At 41.3% G+C, this 17,535-nt stretch overlaps 1 protein-coding gene across 5 annotated transcripts in view; it reads left to right on the top strand.

The window, feature by feature from the left end:
• Positions 1–17,535, top strand: part of LOC126298590 (cAMP-regulated phosphoprotein 21) — a 1,220,135-nt gene that overhangs the window by 789,721 nt on the left and 412,879 nt on the right. For all 5 annotated transcript variants that reach the window (XM_049989965.1, XM_049989963.1, XM_049989964.1 and 2 more), the window contains one exon: positions 11,119–11,311. In XM_049989965.1, the coding sequence (XP_049845922.1) occupies positions 11,296–11,311 (16 nt within the window). In that variant the 5' untranslated portion in view covers positions 11,119–11,295. The remainder of the gene's footprint in view (positions 1–11,118; positions 11,312–17,535) is intronic.

Genomic DNA, 17,535 nt, shown 5'->3' with positions numbered 1-17,535 from the left:
CATTGGTTTTAGAATTTGTTTACTCAGGCTGAGACCGCTTCTAACAGACGCAATTGAATGCTTCGAGGTATCGAATTACGTTGAAGGAAAGAAAACAAGTTCAAATGGTTCAAATGGCTCTAAGCAATATGGGACTTAACATCAGAGGTCATCAGTCCCCTAGACTTAGAACTACTTAAACCTAACTAACCCAAGGACATCACACACATCCATGCCCGAGGCAGGATTCGAACCTGCGAACGTAGCAGTCGCGCGGTTCCGGACTGAAGTGCCTAGAAAGAAAACAAGTAAGGGTATCAGTAGTGCCGAGTTAATGCGGAAAGTGTGGCATGTGCTACAAGCAAAGGAACTGGGACGAATATTGGAGTTCTACAGAATTTTGAAACATTAAGCTCGTTAAATTCTTTTGGCTTACTTTCAACACAAAATCTTATCAGCACTTACGTAGAGTGGTTTCGTAGCACTTACCTAATGTTTGCTGATAAACACTACGCGGTTATGCATTATACACTCTGCCATCCATCCCTTTGAAGCTATAATGGTCACAGATCCTAAAGAAATATTTGAGGAGCCTATCGTTTATGATCATGATGGTCTTATGGCACACCAACCTGAAATGTGAACCAGTTAGTTTGATATATTTCTAATAGAAATTGTTTGGTGGCGACTCGAACATCAAAGCTTCATGATGCACTGATATTAAGAATCCAACTGTCACCTTCGAAGCGATGCAGTGGATAAAGACGTGTGTGCGAGGTATGTTCAGAAAACGGATGAACTAATTTATTATGTAGACAAACGCATGTAGAGACGCGTCGTTGACAGATCTGTATCTGTTGCAACATGCTGAGTAACCACTTGTTAATATCTCGTTTAGTTTCGTAGCTATTGTCATTTCATTGTTACGCTGATCGCAGTCATTTTTATTATGTCTGACACAAAGGGCCATATTTTGCAAGAAAGAGAGGAAAGAATTTATGTACATGCTTATACTACAGAAACAAGCCTACGGAGATAATGCTCTATAATCACACCTGTGTCACGATGGTCTTTAGTCAACTGAAACTGACCTTCGGCAAGGAAGGTCATCGACCAAAATTGATGGTGCTCATGTCAGAGAATTGAGAATCTCCTGAAATTATAACCAAAAATACTGAATATGACTCGAGTTACAACGAAGTACGTTCGTCATTGAGTGACCTAAGAGCAGAATAAACCGCAAGTGAGGGTTTGCAACGCACTCATTGAACAGCTTGACAACTTTGATACGAGGGCGTGCTGAAAAGTAATGGCTCCGAATTTTTTATGTGAATGCACTTAAAGCTTTTTTAAAAAAGCAAAAGTTATTACTATTCTACATCTTTATTCTTCATATCTACGTATTTATTGCTCTACGTAGTAATTCCGGTGACGAACACATTTTGTTGATACTGTCACTGTAGAATGTTTGACTTTATTGACGGAGCCACAATCCCAACTCTGCTTGCACCGCGTCATCAATATCAAAGTGAGGTCCTCGAATATTTTGTTTAAGTTTTGGAAACAGATGATCATCGGATGGGGCCAAGTTGGGACTGTATCGAGCATGATTGTTTACAGTGAACTCATGGGATCGGAATGTCACAAATGTGACAGCTCTCGTATGTGGTCCTACATTGTCGTCCTGAAGAACAGGGTGTTCCGTGTGTGGAGGAACTCTTCATATCCGAAGCTCGATTAAAGCACGCTGTTTCTCACGCACCTACATAGTTATGTTACACACCACCATGTTACACGCTACAATTCGGAGCTGTTGTTGTTGTTGTTGTTGTTGTCTTCAGTCCTGAGACTGGTTTGATGCAGCTTTCCATGCTACTCTATCCTGTGCAAGCTTCATCATCTCCCAGTACCTACTGCAACCTACATCCTTCTGAATCTGCTTAGTGTATTCATCTCTTGGTCTCCCTCTACGATTTTTACCCTCCACGCTGCCCTACAATACTAAATTAGTGATCCCTTGATGCCTCAGAACATTTCCTACCAACCGATCCCTTCTTCTGGTCAAGTTGTGCCACAAACTTGTCTTCTCCGCAGTCCTATTCAATACTTCTTCATTAGTTATGTGATCTACCCATCTTCTGTAGCACCAAATTTCGAAAGCTTCTATTCTCTTCTTGTCCAAACTATTTATCGTCCATGTTTCACTTCCATACATGGCTACACTCCATACAAATACTTTCAGAAATGACTTCCTGACACTTAAATCTATACTCGATGTTAACAAATTTCTCTTCTTCAGAAACGCTTTCCTTGCCATTGCCAGTCTACATTTTATATCCTCTTTACTTCGACCATCATCAGTTATTTTGCTCCCCAAATAGCAAAACTCCTTTACTACTTTAAGTGTCTCATTTCCTAATCTAATTCCTTGAGCATCACCCGTAACATTTGTTTCATTTACAAAGCTTCAATAGTTTTTACATAAATAATTTGGAGTCATTACTTTTCAGCACGAGCTTGTACTGGTACATCAATTATGCAACTGAGACATAATTCCTTTCACAGTAGAGTACAAAGGATCTCCAACCCTCCCCCCAAAAAAATGCAATAAATAACATTTGGAAAACCACAACAGTCTCGATCCACTGTCAAAGTGACGCTCATAGTATTTTCCAAGTTAAAGGAATTGAGCATTTCGGGTTGTTCCTTCTAGGTTAGTCAGTCAACCGTCATGCTTGGAAACCGTTTTGAACAGACTCCATGAGAAAATTCACCAAAAGAGACCAATGTTGTGGCAAGACAAGTCACAAGCCTTTCACTATGATAACATGCCTGCCCGCTCGGGTTAGTCAGGTCGCAGGTTCAGATTGCTTTTCTCTCTGACAGCTTTCTCCCCAGGCATGGTTCCAGGAGACGTTTTATTATTTCCACAATTAAAATCATTGCGGAAGGACGTTGTTTCGACAACAATGATGTCATTAAGGAGAAGCCATCATTGGCTCTGTAGAACATTCAAAAAGACGCTTTACTGGACAGCATGGCCAAATCGGTTCAGTGCTGGGATGGGTATGTGAATGGAGATGGGAATGCACTGCAGTATCCTAGAAATGACGATTGAGGTGTCAAGTCTATAGTTATCTGAATGAAGTAACAGCTCCTATTAAACCCACACATTCTTCTATGGTTGTCGACTGCATTGATGCAAGAAAGGGGTACGTGATCCTTAGAAGATTCCCACACTCAAATTGAAAATAAAAATATTCCGATCTGCATTGTGGGAAATTAAACGCCGGCCGTTGTGACCGAGTGGTTCTAGGCGCTTCAGTCTGGAACCGCGCGACCGCTACGGTCGCAACTTCGAATCCTGCCTCGGGCATGGATGTGTGTGACCTTAGGTTAGTTAGGTTTAAGTAGTTCTAAGTTCTAGGGGACTGATGACCTCAGATGTTAAGTATCATAGTGCTCAGAGCCATTTGAACCGTTTGAAATTAAACTTCTAAACTGTACTAGTTGTAGGCTTGTATTCTTGATTGCAAGTTAGCAGACTACCCTAGTCTAGTGCCCTCCCTAACACAAACCTTAATTCTTGCCTTCAGCATATTTTCCACTTCTTAAGGCGAAAATTAAGGTTTGTTTTAAGGCGAGCATAGTCCTTACAGCCGTGTTACCTGTACTGCTACGGTGGTGTAATGGCTGACATATCTGCCTAATAAGCAGGGGACCAGTGTCGAAATACTGGACGTAGCACAATTTCTGATTCATTTCTTCAGCTTCTATCATATCGTAGATGAGAATGACTTTACGTCAGAGTTTAATGTATGTTGGAGTCATTAGAAACAGACCATTGTCTTAGGCGAACATAGGCAAAGAAGAAAATGAACCATGGTCTTGAGGAATGAATTATCATCGGATACACCTGATAAGATTTGTGAAAACGTGAAAAACTTTAATTAGGAATGGCCTATGGGTGTTAGAAACTTATTCCCTTTATAGGCTAGCGTGTTAACTATTGCACCAGCTTCATCAGGAATAGCAGATGAATATCAGATGGTTTTTATGGGCTCGTAATTCTGTAGTGGTTTAAAAATATTTTCCGCTACTCTCCAGAGAATTCTGAATGCCATTAATATTCTAAAGACGGAGAAGGAGCTTTGAATACTTGTACATTTGGAAACCAGAAGGAAAAACTTTATATGATAAAATAAAAGTGATCCATGAAAAGGGCAATCGGGCAGTGGCAGATCTTGTTCAAAAACCCGGAGATGAAATCTCTACCTGTTTCCTTGCATGGCACTGAAATGTGATGATATGTCGCTCTTTCGTTGGAATAAAGTTACCATTGACCAAATATAACACTGGTAACACAATAGCATTCGGAAGCAATAGGATTTAAATCAAGGTTTATTCATTATGATTCAGGATCTCTAGAATTTCGCGTGTTTCCTAGAGACAATGTTTTAACACCCCCCCCATTACAATGTTGCTATAAGCTCAGCGGGCAAAATACTAGACATTAACTTAAAAGAGCACACTGGTCAGTTTTGAGCGACACAAATGATGAAAACAGTGGGTTAAATGTAGCAAAAAACCTTCCTGCTGAACGACATATAATCATCAATGAGTGGCCTCAGATGAATAAAGCATACCTAAAGAAATTTTTGGGTCGTCTCTCTCGTTTAATTGAGGCCGATATCTACGCTAGAGGTATTAGCATGCTGCCTCCTGGAGTAACTAATTTGTTATCCGTTGCGTTTATTATCGGGACCAATAATCTTATATTATTTTTAGCAGCCAGTTGAATTTTCTTTTCCACGTTAATAATATGTCATAACAGATTATCTGAAAATCTGCTGTGTCGTTTCCTATACGATTAAGTGTATGTTTGTGCGCGGTCCCGCGTGTGGCGTAGAAGACGTGAAGAAGCCAATGAAAACTGCATGTTGCACTCTGTAGTACACATTAGCTGTAAATGAATTAATATGTTTTCTCAGTTAAATTAATGGCGTTATAGTAATGACTCTGGAGTCGGTACGGGGAAACGAACATCGTAATACCTTTCTTATATTTCTTACTGATGCCATGCTATATACACAATTATCTATTTTCGGCTCTTCACTCTACTTGATTGTTTAAAATAAACTGTTAAAAAACACTCAAATAAATTACAGTTTAATAACAGGCATCTTTGCTCTTAAAGCTAAAAAGGAAATACTTTTCCACAGAGTTTGAAACCTAGAGATTCTCCCGAAGAGGAGAAACACCGTAAAGAGCATCCAGCAAGAGCATAAATTGGAAAAAGAAGTTAAAGTTTGTTGGTAGCTGATCCAAAACAGTGTATTTGTCTTCACAGTACTTATTTTTCGGAAACATGAAGAGATTTACCCACAATACGACTATCAGAAATTATGAATGTGATACTATGATATTTAACAAGTCTGTACATGTCCTTTGTATGTAACGTATGTGGTTGGTTCAAATGGCTCTGAGCACTATGGGACTTAGCATCTGAGGTCATCAGTCCCCTATAACTTAGAACTACTTAAATCTAACTAACCTAAGGACATCACACACATCCATGTCCGAGACAGGATTCGAACCTGCGACTGTAGCGGTCACGCGGTTCCAGACTGAAGCGCCTTGAATCGCTCGGTCTAACGTATGTGTTTTGTGTCTGTATTGCATATACCAATCTACCACAAGTTAAACAGAAATATCGCCAATATTATTATACAGCGTGATCAGAAACAGTGTGAAAAACGAGTAAGGATGTTGCAGGGTAGATTGTAGTCAGAGATGTCTGTTAAGAAATGTGTCGATACACTGTTGTTGATTGGTAACATACAATAACTACATTTGCACACGTAGGACTGGCTAGCATAGTCAGATAATGTTTTTCAATAATACTATAGACCGCAATAGCCATAGCCACCAGACATTAAAATGCCCTCCTACGTCTAGAGATGACCATAGAAGCGCCATTAGAGCACAGCGTCCGGTTCCTGGGCGACACAGGTAGCTGCAGTTCTGTACACAGACACCGGTCTTACAGTGCGTCACACGAACGCCTCACCGTAAACGGCAGATTACTTTCCGTCGCAGTTTGCAGTGTAGCGAGGCTACACCGGCGCCGTTCCCGTAGATATGCACATCATCTTGGCATGTAAAGAAGTATTCAGTATTAAAGTGCTTCTTACTTAGACACTCAGTTTCTAGAGAGCCATTCAGGCACGCACGCACACAAACACACACACACGCAGGCACGCTCGCACACACACACACACACACACACACACACACACATACACACACACACACACACACACACACACACACACACACACACATACACGGCTGCCATTGAAGCGGGCAACAAAATTCGGCTATGCTTCCATTATCCTTCTATTGAATATTTCTGAGGACCATATACTATTATTAGCCGAGAGGCTGATGAGCATCACGGAACTTTCTACATTGCTCGCATGTGGTTCGTGACAAGAATCCCTCGTTGCAATCTGCCTTGCGAGATTGCTGTTGTCTGAGGGATTAGTACGAATATTCGTATCAAGTCCATGAATTTATCAACCATCTTTCACTACCTGTAGTATAATATAATCGAAACAGCTACCAAATGACCAATAAAAGGTTAAAACAAATGTATTTAAACTGTTTGCGATTGGGATATCGGCAAAATGCTCAAATTCGTGCAGCGGCTATGCCATGCCAAACGCTAAAGTCTATTTAACACTCTAAGTAAAACCTTCCACAAGCACTTATCTCCCTGATTCCCCATCACACAAAGTCGCGCACCCTGCATCCAGATGTCTTAGCAACCCGGTCGTATGTCGTCGGAAGTGCCACCCGTTCGAAGCATTGACCTAAGGCAAGGCTTAAAGCTTGGTGAGTGCTAATGGGCGCTCAGGTTCAGAGCTGCTACGTTTCTACGCGCTCACGAGAGATATGGTTCACAGGATAGTTAGGCAAGGCTATTCGCGTTAAATTTTCCCCCAAGGCTCATGAGCTGCTTGCGAACATGTTGCTTGCAAGTGTGTACTCGGTTTTACAAGAGGGCCCCTTTACCATCTTACATGTGCAACGGAGGTTGAAATTTAAGGCAGCATGTGAAGTAAAGTACCTTAAGCTGACCAGGGGATTTATTGGAAGACTATTTTGGCAATGCAACGAGATAACAGATAAGTTTCTATAACGCTACTAGAGTCATTATCATGCTCACGTGGGCTGCTTTCTCCTGACCACTGGTTCCAAACGCGAAAAGTTTTCTGCCAGAGGAGGGACAAGATTGTGGTGTTGTGGCTGGGATCACTCGAGTTGTGAGATTTCAGTGGCGTTCATAAGAACAAGCCCACAAGTTGAAAGCATTATATCGTGCAGGGAGCAAACAGGAATGATTTTGAGAGTATGGCAGCCTGTCGAACAGAAGAAATCAGGTATCGTACCATAATGGAGATTTTTTCCTGTCATAACAATTACTGATGATCTGTCTTTGCCAGGAATATACTCAGCCGATCCACCTGATCCTCGACTATCAGTTACATATTTATTCCGTAGTTTTAATGTTCCATGAATCATGTTAATGATACTTCTTTGTGATGTGGAATCTGTCAATTAGTTTAAAAAAGAATTTACGTCAAAATATAACAGTATGGGGGTCTTCTGCGTAAGGGTTTTAAACATACCAGACACCTCCAGACACCTATTACTGGCCATCAGTATGGGGATGTCCACCCTTCGCCTTTAATATGGCTTCAGCTCACTTTCATTGAGGTGGCTGAATGTCTGTGGAGGAATGGCAGACCATTCTTTCTCAAGATTCGTAACCAGAGAAGGTGTAGACTGTGGAGTCCCGGAGCGAAGTCGACGTTCTAAGGTGTTACAGTTCTAAGGTGTTACAGTGGGTTAAGGTCCGGACTCTAAGTAGGCCAGTCCATTTCAGGAACGTTATTGTCCACAAACCATTGCCTCACAAGGTGCGTTGTCATCCTGACATAAGCAGTCATACTCTCTGAACTCTTCACCTACTGCACGTAGTGCGCAATGCTGTAAAATGTGTTCATACCCTCCCGCGTTTAGCGTTTTCTTAAGCGTAACAAAGGGTCTACGCTCTAACCGAGAAGTGCCGCTCCCCCCCCCCCCCCCCCCGTTTCAAAACACAAAACAACACCTTTTTGCCGGCCGCTAGTGGCCGTGCGGTTCTAGGCGCAGGTTCGAATCCTGCCTCAGGCATGGATGTGTGTGATGTCCTTAGGTTAGTTAGGTTTAAATAGGTCTACGTCTAGGGGACTGATGATCTCAGATGTTAAGTCCCATAGTGCTCAGAGCCATTTGAACCATTTTGAACACCACTTCCTCTCCTCCTCCGTATTTCACTGTTGGCATTGATGAAAGGTAACGTTCTCCAGGCATTCGCCAACCTAAATCATCCAACCTGATTGCTCCAGCAAGATTCGTCACTACGAATGACTCGTTCCCAGTATCCACTGTTCAGTGGCGTCGCTCTTTATGTTGAAATGGTTCAAATGGATCTGAGCACTATGGGACTCAACATCTATGGTCATCAGTCCCCTAGAACTTAGAACTACTTAAACCTAACTAACCTAAGGACATCACACAACACCCAGCCATCACGAGGAAGAGAAAATCCCTGACCCCGCCGGGAATCGAACCCGGGAACCCGGGCGTGGGAAGCGAGAACGCTACCGCACGACCACGAGATGCGGGCAGTCTTTATGTCACCTCAAGCTTCACTTAACATTGACTTCAGAAATCCGCGACTAACCGTGTTGAGCCTCGTAGCCAAATGTGGGGTCCTGCCCACTCGTCTCGTATAGGGTGCCTAAATGATGCTGCGTTCTCGGAATGCTACACAACAATTCAAGAAAATAACATTAATAGTTTCATTTCAATAAATCAGAATTGACAGTACTTAATTTGAATGTACAGCAAGTGTCGCAAGCGATGGGCGGCATGCAAACAGTAATGATCTTCGCTATAGACGAATTCGAAACAAGCAATCGATATGGATCACAAATAACCGATACCGTAGCACTCTCTGCTAAGCCGTGCTAATACTGTCCACTAATGTCTGGGCGAGGCTGGCAGGAGCGGCTCTTATATTCACTTCAGCTAGATACCACCCCTATCGTGGTGACGTCCTGGTCAGTGGCCGACGTCGTTTCACCGCCTTCTCTTGTCTTGCATTCCTCATCTTCGTCCCGGTGCTTGTGGTTACGCCAGAACGTATAGGAAGCTGCTCGACCATTGCGCCCCATTATTTTTAAGTCGCTAAGCACAGTCATTGTGCTAACTGGAATGCTGGTAGCACGTGAGGTCTGCCTGGTCTTGTTTCAGCTGTGGTTGTACTTTTGCGTTTCCACTTCATAATTATATAGACAGATTTAGAAGGAATGAAATATTCGTTGTAACAGACAAATTGGAAGTTTTTACAACACAACTTTTATTTACGTCAGTCTACATGGAAATGACTGAATAACAACGAAAAGTCACAGTCACAAAGCCAGTAAGAATCCCCTACTAGATGCAACAAAATATAACTACTAAGTTTTCCAGAAGAGTCCTTTGTAACACACATCCACTTAATTCTAAGTCCTATTCCGATGGCGAAGACGTAGTCTTCCATGGAGACGTCCTTGAGGTCGGTATTCGGCGTGAACTAACGTCCGGTGCTGGTTCTAGCCTTTAAATAGTATTGGACAGCCAATCAGATGTTCCTGCACGCCATCTCGAACTCCTTCTGCAGGAAGTAGTACGCGGAATGCCTGTTTCCAAAACAGCCCACGTTTACCATTGCTTACGCCTTGGGCATAGACAACCTCGGTCCTGTGTGGTGTTAGATGTGTTGCCGGCCCGCAGGGGCTACCTTGGTGACGGCGTAACAATATTTGTGATGGATTTGTTACTCAGGTGACATCCAATGACTACAACACCGTTAGAAGTCACTGAGTTCTGCTGTTACTGCTTTTATAATGACAACATGACATTCCCCGCCTCCTTTTACATTGGCGGATCAGCCTCTCTTAAAACCTAGTGATGAGTTCCGTATTACACAAGGGCATCCGGATGATTTTAATCCGACTGCGTCTGTACTTGATACTGTAAATTACCAAATTCGACTTATGACAGTGATAACTGGAATTTTAATTCCAAAATAATTGAAAACTGAGGACACATCAACAAGAAATGGAGAGATCCATTTGCGAATTATTGGGAGAGACAGGAAAACAAATAGATCGAGAAAAAGATCGAAGTGGAAGTCGTAATTGTAACTGTAATGAACATGAAGTGAGAGAGGACTTGACGTGTAGCCAGGCAAATGGATGGTAGATGACTAAGGAAGTTGTTCGCTGTATTCGAAGACATGAGAAAAGACCGAGACGACGTAGAAAACACACAAGAGAAACCTACATGCTTACCGTTCAAGACCGCAGACCACGGAAAACTCTACGTGAGACCTTTTTGCAAAAGTGAATGTCAGCCAAATGATGATTATGATGATGATGATGACGGTGATGATGACAACAATACTTAATTTACCTTTAAATTAACTGAACATGCTCATACGCACAAGTAAGCGCATTTGCGAATGTGCACGTGTGACCACACACACACACACACACACACACACTACAGGCACTTACACCATACATATCTGTAATTTTGCATCAACAGTTCCGTCAGTTATCAAACGCTGAAATATTACCATAATGAGTATCAGATAAGTTTCGTTTGTGTGTGCTTGGGTCACTTTGCTGCGAAACCTGTCTGGTTAACACAGTCATTGGCTTACATTTACTTTTGAGTAATGCTCTGAGGATTTCAGAATTTGATAGTTGTGTTTTGCTATAGCATACGGTGTTGTTTTGCACTGTGAAGCTCAGTCTGATTAACAGAGTTGGCTTACACGCAGAACTTGGTGGTTACTGTTTGCTATAGGAAGTATCTAATATATATTACAATAAATTTTTATTATTTGTCAGACATTAAGTTTTGTAACAGGATAACAAGGTTTTAGTTGTAAGTTTCATTGCATGCATAATTGCTTCCCTGAAATTTTCCTTATTTCAGTTTTTTAATTTTTGTTTTATTTTTTCTTGTGTTTGCTAGCTTGGAGCGGCATTCGAGTGTTGTCCAGACCTGCTCCTACTAGGCAGTATGCCGAACTAACGGATTACAAGTGGTACACTCAAGTAGTTGCTCTCCATTTGGGCATCCAACCTCCCAGCTCTTATCCTCTGCCTTGTGTCACTGTATATTAATGATAATCCATTCACCCTTGATAAAATGGCAAGACTGGAAAGTGAGTATATTATATTTTCGTCGTAATAGAGTTATATTTGTTTTAAAGAAAATGCTGTCGGCATTTGTTTCTTTTCCAGGAGAATCTTTTGTTATGTTTTGCATTTGTTACGAATGTTTCTATGCCTTTTCCCGTAACATAGCAGTGCTGTATCTTATTTGAAACAATCTGTACTGTAGTGTTGCATCTGGTCCTCGTTCTATGTTAATCCTTAGCCATTGGTAGTTTGGGATTTTTTTCTCTTAGACATTTGCTTTGCATCTGCACTCGTTTACAGGATTGCCATGTCGTGCTTGTACTGCTTACTATTTAAAAGCGTTTCATAATTACTTGGCCACGATAATTTATCTTAAAATGTATAAGCTGAACTTCTCAATATCATATTAATTGACTCTTACTTATTGTATCACAATCAGTGATCCTGAATGATACTTGTCGTAAATTAAGTGAAAATATATTAGCAGGACACTGTAACAATGAGTACTTCTAACTATGTTCCTTATAATCAACTGAATATCAACGGTGCGCTGTAAGTTATTGTCTTCAAACTGGAACGCTTTAATTTTCTGTGCAAACGTTTTTCAATTGCTTTCTTTCAAACATTGTATTTCTTGTGAACTAATTATCCATTATTATTACTATTATTATTAAAAGACTCACTAAATAGACTACTGATGCTATGGTTCGGCTAAATGTTGCTGCATGTTACATGAATTTCTCAACTTCCATATATAGTGTTCTACAGAGTAGTTGTGATCCCGAATCGAAGTATACCAGAAGAACAAGAGTGGCGCCAAACCGCGCTAGAAAAAGTAGATATCAATTATCGGAGTGCCTACGTTCATACTTGTTATGGGAAGAGAGAGAAAATGCATTATGGTAGAATGAAGGCTTTCATGACCGGATGACAGTGCTGCTGGTAAACCTGTCGGGGTATAAGGTTGTGGTTCAAGGAATTCTTCTGTTCCTAACTTTTCGTCCAGAACTGCGCTGGACATCATCAGAGGCGTTGTTGCTCCTGCGTTGAGTCCTGCCAACGGAGGAGCAACGCCTGTGAAGATGTCCAGCGCAGTTCTGGTCGAAAATTTAGGCTCAGAAGATTTCCGTAGACCGCGACTTTATACCCTGAAAGGGTTAGCAACAACAAATGTATTAAGACGAGTCGACGTAAGTTGATGACTTTAGAACGATAATGATAGTAGGTGCCAAACGAATGCGATACACTGTCTTAGAATACTACAAGAATTGAACTCTTCTTAGCAGCTGCTATCAAGTGTTAACCGATAAGGGCACTTGAGGCATCACCATCAAAATTATGGATAACAACACTCACTTCAAAACTGACGGGTGACCACAGTGTGGAGCCAAAGACAACTCATGCAGCCTGACATTACATCAGAATTGAATGTGGGAACTTTGTGTTCTAACAACCCTACCACAACAAAGGTCAGCATTTAATAACGATTGTGGTGTTGCTCACGCTGCTAAATACTGCATTATCGGGCAACAACAGTCGTATTATGTAGCAGGTGTCATTAGAGCACAGTTAATAGTCATTTCATGTACTAATGAAAAAACTAGGCACTCATCTTTTTGTGTCTTCCACGCTGGTCTGGTCGTAAAATCATGGCTCAATCGTTGAAAATCTAGGTGGTTATGATTCCAAGCTCGGATGCAAAGAGGCCTGGGTTTTATCCTGCTATATGCAAAAGTTTTGTAGATGCGCTTCACAAACCATTCTTGGAGATTACATTTTTGCTGGACAATGGTGATGTAAAAAAATAATCAGCACTCCGAAATTGAGTTATACTTCCTTTTAATTGCTTTTATTGCAATATCACGTGACACACAAACATCACTTCACAATACAAAACATATTTGAAAACATCTCTCTCACAGTCACTGTTAAAGTTCACATTTTATAAGCGGACTACGTTATGCGTCTTTCTAACATGACGTCCAACACTTGACTTTCTCAAGGTCCGACTCTTTAACAACTCAACAACTAACTAATTATCGCTTACGCGCCCAAAAATCAGAGTCACAAGTACGTCAAAGATCATGCTGAGAAAAGAAAGAATGCACACAAGAATAATATAATTGCAATATAAACATATCGATGTATCAAAAGTGAAATCAAATCTGAATGTCGTCTCAGAAATATGTTAAGTAGTTAACAGAAATACAGCAGAATATTACTGGTATCGAGAGTTTCAGGTGAGGTACCATAATGGTTACGTAATTCAAGTACCATTACAGTGTGTCTGACTGGACAATGGGACAGTCCTTAGCTCCAAGAGGTACGGGTGCAGAAGACGAGCCGAGGCCTTTGTTAAAGCCACAGCATACAAGTCAGTCTTTTGGGGCTTCTGAGGCGGCTCATTAAAAAGTAGAGTACTCAGCGTATGGGCTTTCTGGCGTGACTCACTGTAAGAGTCTTCTAGGCCTTCTGTATGTTGTGCGACTAGGTGGTGCGTAAACCACATAACGCCTCGGATGTTTCGTGCTAACAAGGCACCGTTCAGGTAACTTATGAGCCTGTATGGCAGTAGGATTTGATTAGGTGATCTTGTCATTCATGGCACTTCGCACTGTCCGCTCTGAAATGTCACTTGGTGTCCTTTTAAATACTGACCGAACAAGATGATGCAGTAGGTAAGTCACAGGTTTCGCCCGTCCAGTTATCCAGATTTATCGTTTCCATGTCTGCTGTAAAGCGCTTAAGGCAGCATCTGCGAAACGCCGTATCATATATTTTAGCTTATTACCCCATAAAACCTTTTCTACTGCTGCATGCCAGTTACAGTGTCGTCTGCATTTTAAGCTATGTTATGAATTCAATTACTTCGAATAGTGGCTTCAGGACAGCAGTACGACCTGAATACATGATTCCTATGCCTCTTGAGAGGACTTTCTCTCTGTGTCATCTGTATCTGAACTGTAACGGAAGTCCTGTAGAGTAGTGGACGTGTGAGAATTGATCTCTACAGAAGGCTTAATTTCAGGTCATCAGTTTCGGGCCGTTCTGTACGTTTGTAAACTTGCTACAGTACAGAACATTTAATGTTTAGCTTCATCTTACAAAACGCAACTGTAGATGTTAAATCCCTGAGCTCCTTTGATGATGCGACTCCAGGATACCCAGGAGAAGGTACCCACTGGATGAAGCAAAGAGCAGAAGTCCCCACGAAATTTACCGGAGGCCACTTCTTGTTCTGCACTGAGCCCTCTTGTTCACGTTTCGTTATCTCTGTGGGTATACATCACAGTTACTGCGCACCTTTGTCTAGCTGTTGTTGAGCTCTATCTACGAGCTTACTGCCCACGTGTCTTCTGAGGTATTCAGCTCTTATGCGCCTTATCGGACGACGATGAGCTTCTCTTCGTTCTCTTCTTGTTAAAATTTCCAGTTGTTCTATCGATAATCTGTTAATGATGCATGTCGTTTAATTTATGGAAGGAACTTGTAAATTTTTTCTTTTCCTTCCTCTTAATGAACATTGTTTTTTCTTGTTTTGCTTCTCAAATATCTATCATTAGTAAAGGGCAATGTTCAGAACTACTACATCATAGCTCGGCTTAATAAAGTTTCTGGCTAGGGCGGTAGTACCTTTTACAATTTTTTGCGTTGAAGTATCTTCAGGTCGTATCAGTTTCCTATTATTTTGTATTCCTTCTCAGAAGAGGAGAATGATGCAAACGCCCACAGGTTATACTCATTGTTTCATTTATCATTTATCTTCAGCACGCGCATAATTCAGTGTATTGCCCTCAGCGTTTGCCACACACTTCGCTTGGTCTGGCTGTAAGTACTTAAAAAGTCTATAACATTCACTGTTTCGTGCACTTTTCCATGTCACGCTATTATTTGCACTACCATTGACAAAGAATTAAAATAGTTATATACATCGTTTATACATATCTTACAGAGCAATTCCAGGGCTGTATCATAGGCAAATTTTACTGTGAGAGTAAGACAAAAAAATATAAACTTATTCATTACGTCGCAGTTGTTTAAAGTCTACCATCTTTCAACGCAGTCTTACACACACTCACACACACACACACACACACACACACACACACACAGTGCAAATTGACTATGACTTAAAAAGTTTATGAATTCATTTAAATTAGTTACTTCGTTTGTCCGCGAACGCACTCTGACACACTTCACCAAATTCAGTCGACGTATTCTGAAAGTTGCGCAAGTCGCACTTTTATTTCGTGTATTATGCAGTTTGGAACCAATGTTTTCTACTCCTCTATGAATCCGGGATCCTTTTGGTAATATCTGTGAACTACTTACACTATTCGCACCTTTGGTGCTGTGACAAATACGCATGGCCACATTAAGTCTGTCTTCATCTTCCCCTGAACTGCAGTAGAATTCACTTCTGTCTTAGTCAAAAATTAATAAAAAACGGTGATCTTGTATGGTTTGTGTGTCAAGTTAAATAAGCGTAATGACATTAATATTTTGAGAATCTTTCAGAGACAGCACTATCACGTCCAAAGCATGTGGTCCTTTGTTTCTAAAGCATTGCTCTCCTTAGAAGATATTTCGAGTTCTATTTGTAAATTTAAGATATCTGTTTCACCAGTCGTATTTAATGAGATAGAGAGTATTCCATCACAAAGACACTTGGATTCTATGCAGTAACGCTTTCGCGTAGAGAGTGTCAAAGGACCGTCACAGGGCTATCGTTCCCACACATCCTTAACACTGACTTGTATTCAGTTTCAGGTTCCCTAAGTCGCGCACGGCAGCACGTTTTCCGTATATGTGCTCATATTCTTTGACTTGATGACATCCTGTGCCACAAAGCGACGGAGAGCTGGGAAAAGAAATTTTTCAGTCCTTTTACAGGTGCAAAATACAAGAAAAACTTCCTACAATGCAACATTTTATTTCACTTTTCAATCTTTTTTGCAAACCACGCATGGATCACATAACACTCATTAAATTAGTGGCACTTAACTCACTCTTATGGCTTGCACATTTAGTTGAGCCTGAACAGAAATCCGACGTTTCACTATTATGTTACATCAGCAGTCAGGGTACGTTTCAGTTTGGTAGGGAAACTTCATGCTTAGAGTCTGCATCAGCAGACTTGGCGTACAACAGCGGCCATACTTATTTGCTCGACACCAGAGTTGTTTACACCACCATAAAGGGCGACACTACGCTTCCTTTTGATTAATAACTTCTGGGCAGCAGTACGATGACTGAACTCGAGACTTACCACAAACAGGAGGCTCGTTCTGTCACTGAGCTGTGTCAGCTGCAACCGAAGTCGGCTACAATAATTAGTAAGATAGGTTGGCTGAGCATGGTTTGCAGTTCGATGGTCAGCGTTTTATTCTTCAGCCTAACAGATGCCTGAATGTGTGCTTCTCTGGCGTTTGTACATCACAGTAAAACCGTTAACAGTGGACCTGCGTAATCTGATCAAAAGTATCCGGACATCTGCTAGCGAACAGTAATATGGAATTTCTCCACCATTCGCCATTACATGACTAGAGCTCTGCTGAGTACTCTCTGAATGCTGTGTCTCAAAGTGGAGGTATGGCAGCCCATTCTTTCACAAAAGCCGAAACCAAAAAAGTTAATGATATTGGACGCTGGGGTCTGGAGCGAAATTGGCGTTCTGACTCACTGCGAAGGTGTTCTGTTCGGTACATGTCGGGATTTCGAGCATCTCAGGTCATTTAATAAATCTTATTGTCCACAAAGCATTGCCTCACAGATCCTGCTTTACGAGGGGCGTTTGAAAAGTTCGTGTAAAAATAAAAACTACTTACGAGTTTGAGGTAAATATTTTTTTTTTCATTTTTCGACATAGTCGCCTTTTAGATTTATACACTTTGTTCAACGCTTTTCTAATTTGTTGATCCCTTCCGAATAATAGAAATTGTCCAAGTCTGCAAAATAGCAATTAGTTGCTGCAGTCACCTCCTCGTTTGAATAAAATCTTTGTCCCGCAAGCCATTTCTTCAAATTGGGGAACAAACAGTAGTCCGAGGGAGGCAAGTCCGAAGAACAGAGGGGATGGGAAACGATTTGGTATCCTATGCCCATTAATTTTGCAACCAAAACTGCTGATGTGTGTGCTGGTGCATTGTCGTGATGGAAAAGGACTTTTTTGCGGTCAAATTGCCGGCGTTTCTCTTGCAGCTCGGTTTTCAAACGGTCAAATAACGATAATAATATTCACCTGTAA

The sequence above is a fragment of the Schistocerca gregaria genome, chromosome X, assembly GCF_023897955.1.
Source record: "Schistocerca gregaria isolate iqSchGreg1 chromosome X, iqSchGreg1.2, whole genome shotgun sequence".
NCBI lineage: Eukaryota > Metazoa > Arthropoda > Insecta > Orthoptera > Acrididae > Schistocerca > Schistocerca gregaria.
Note: the sequence above shows the minus strand (reverse complement) of the source record. Positions and strands in the feature narration are given on the sequence as shown.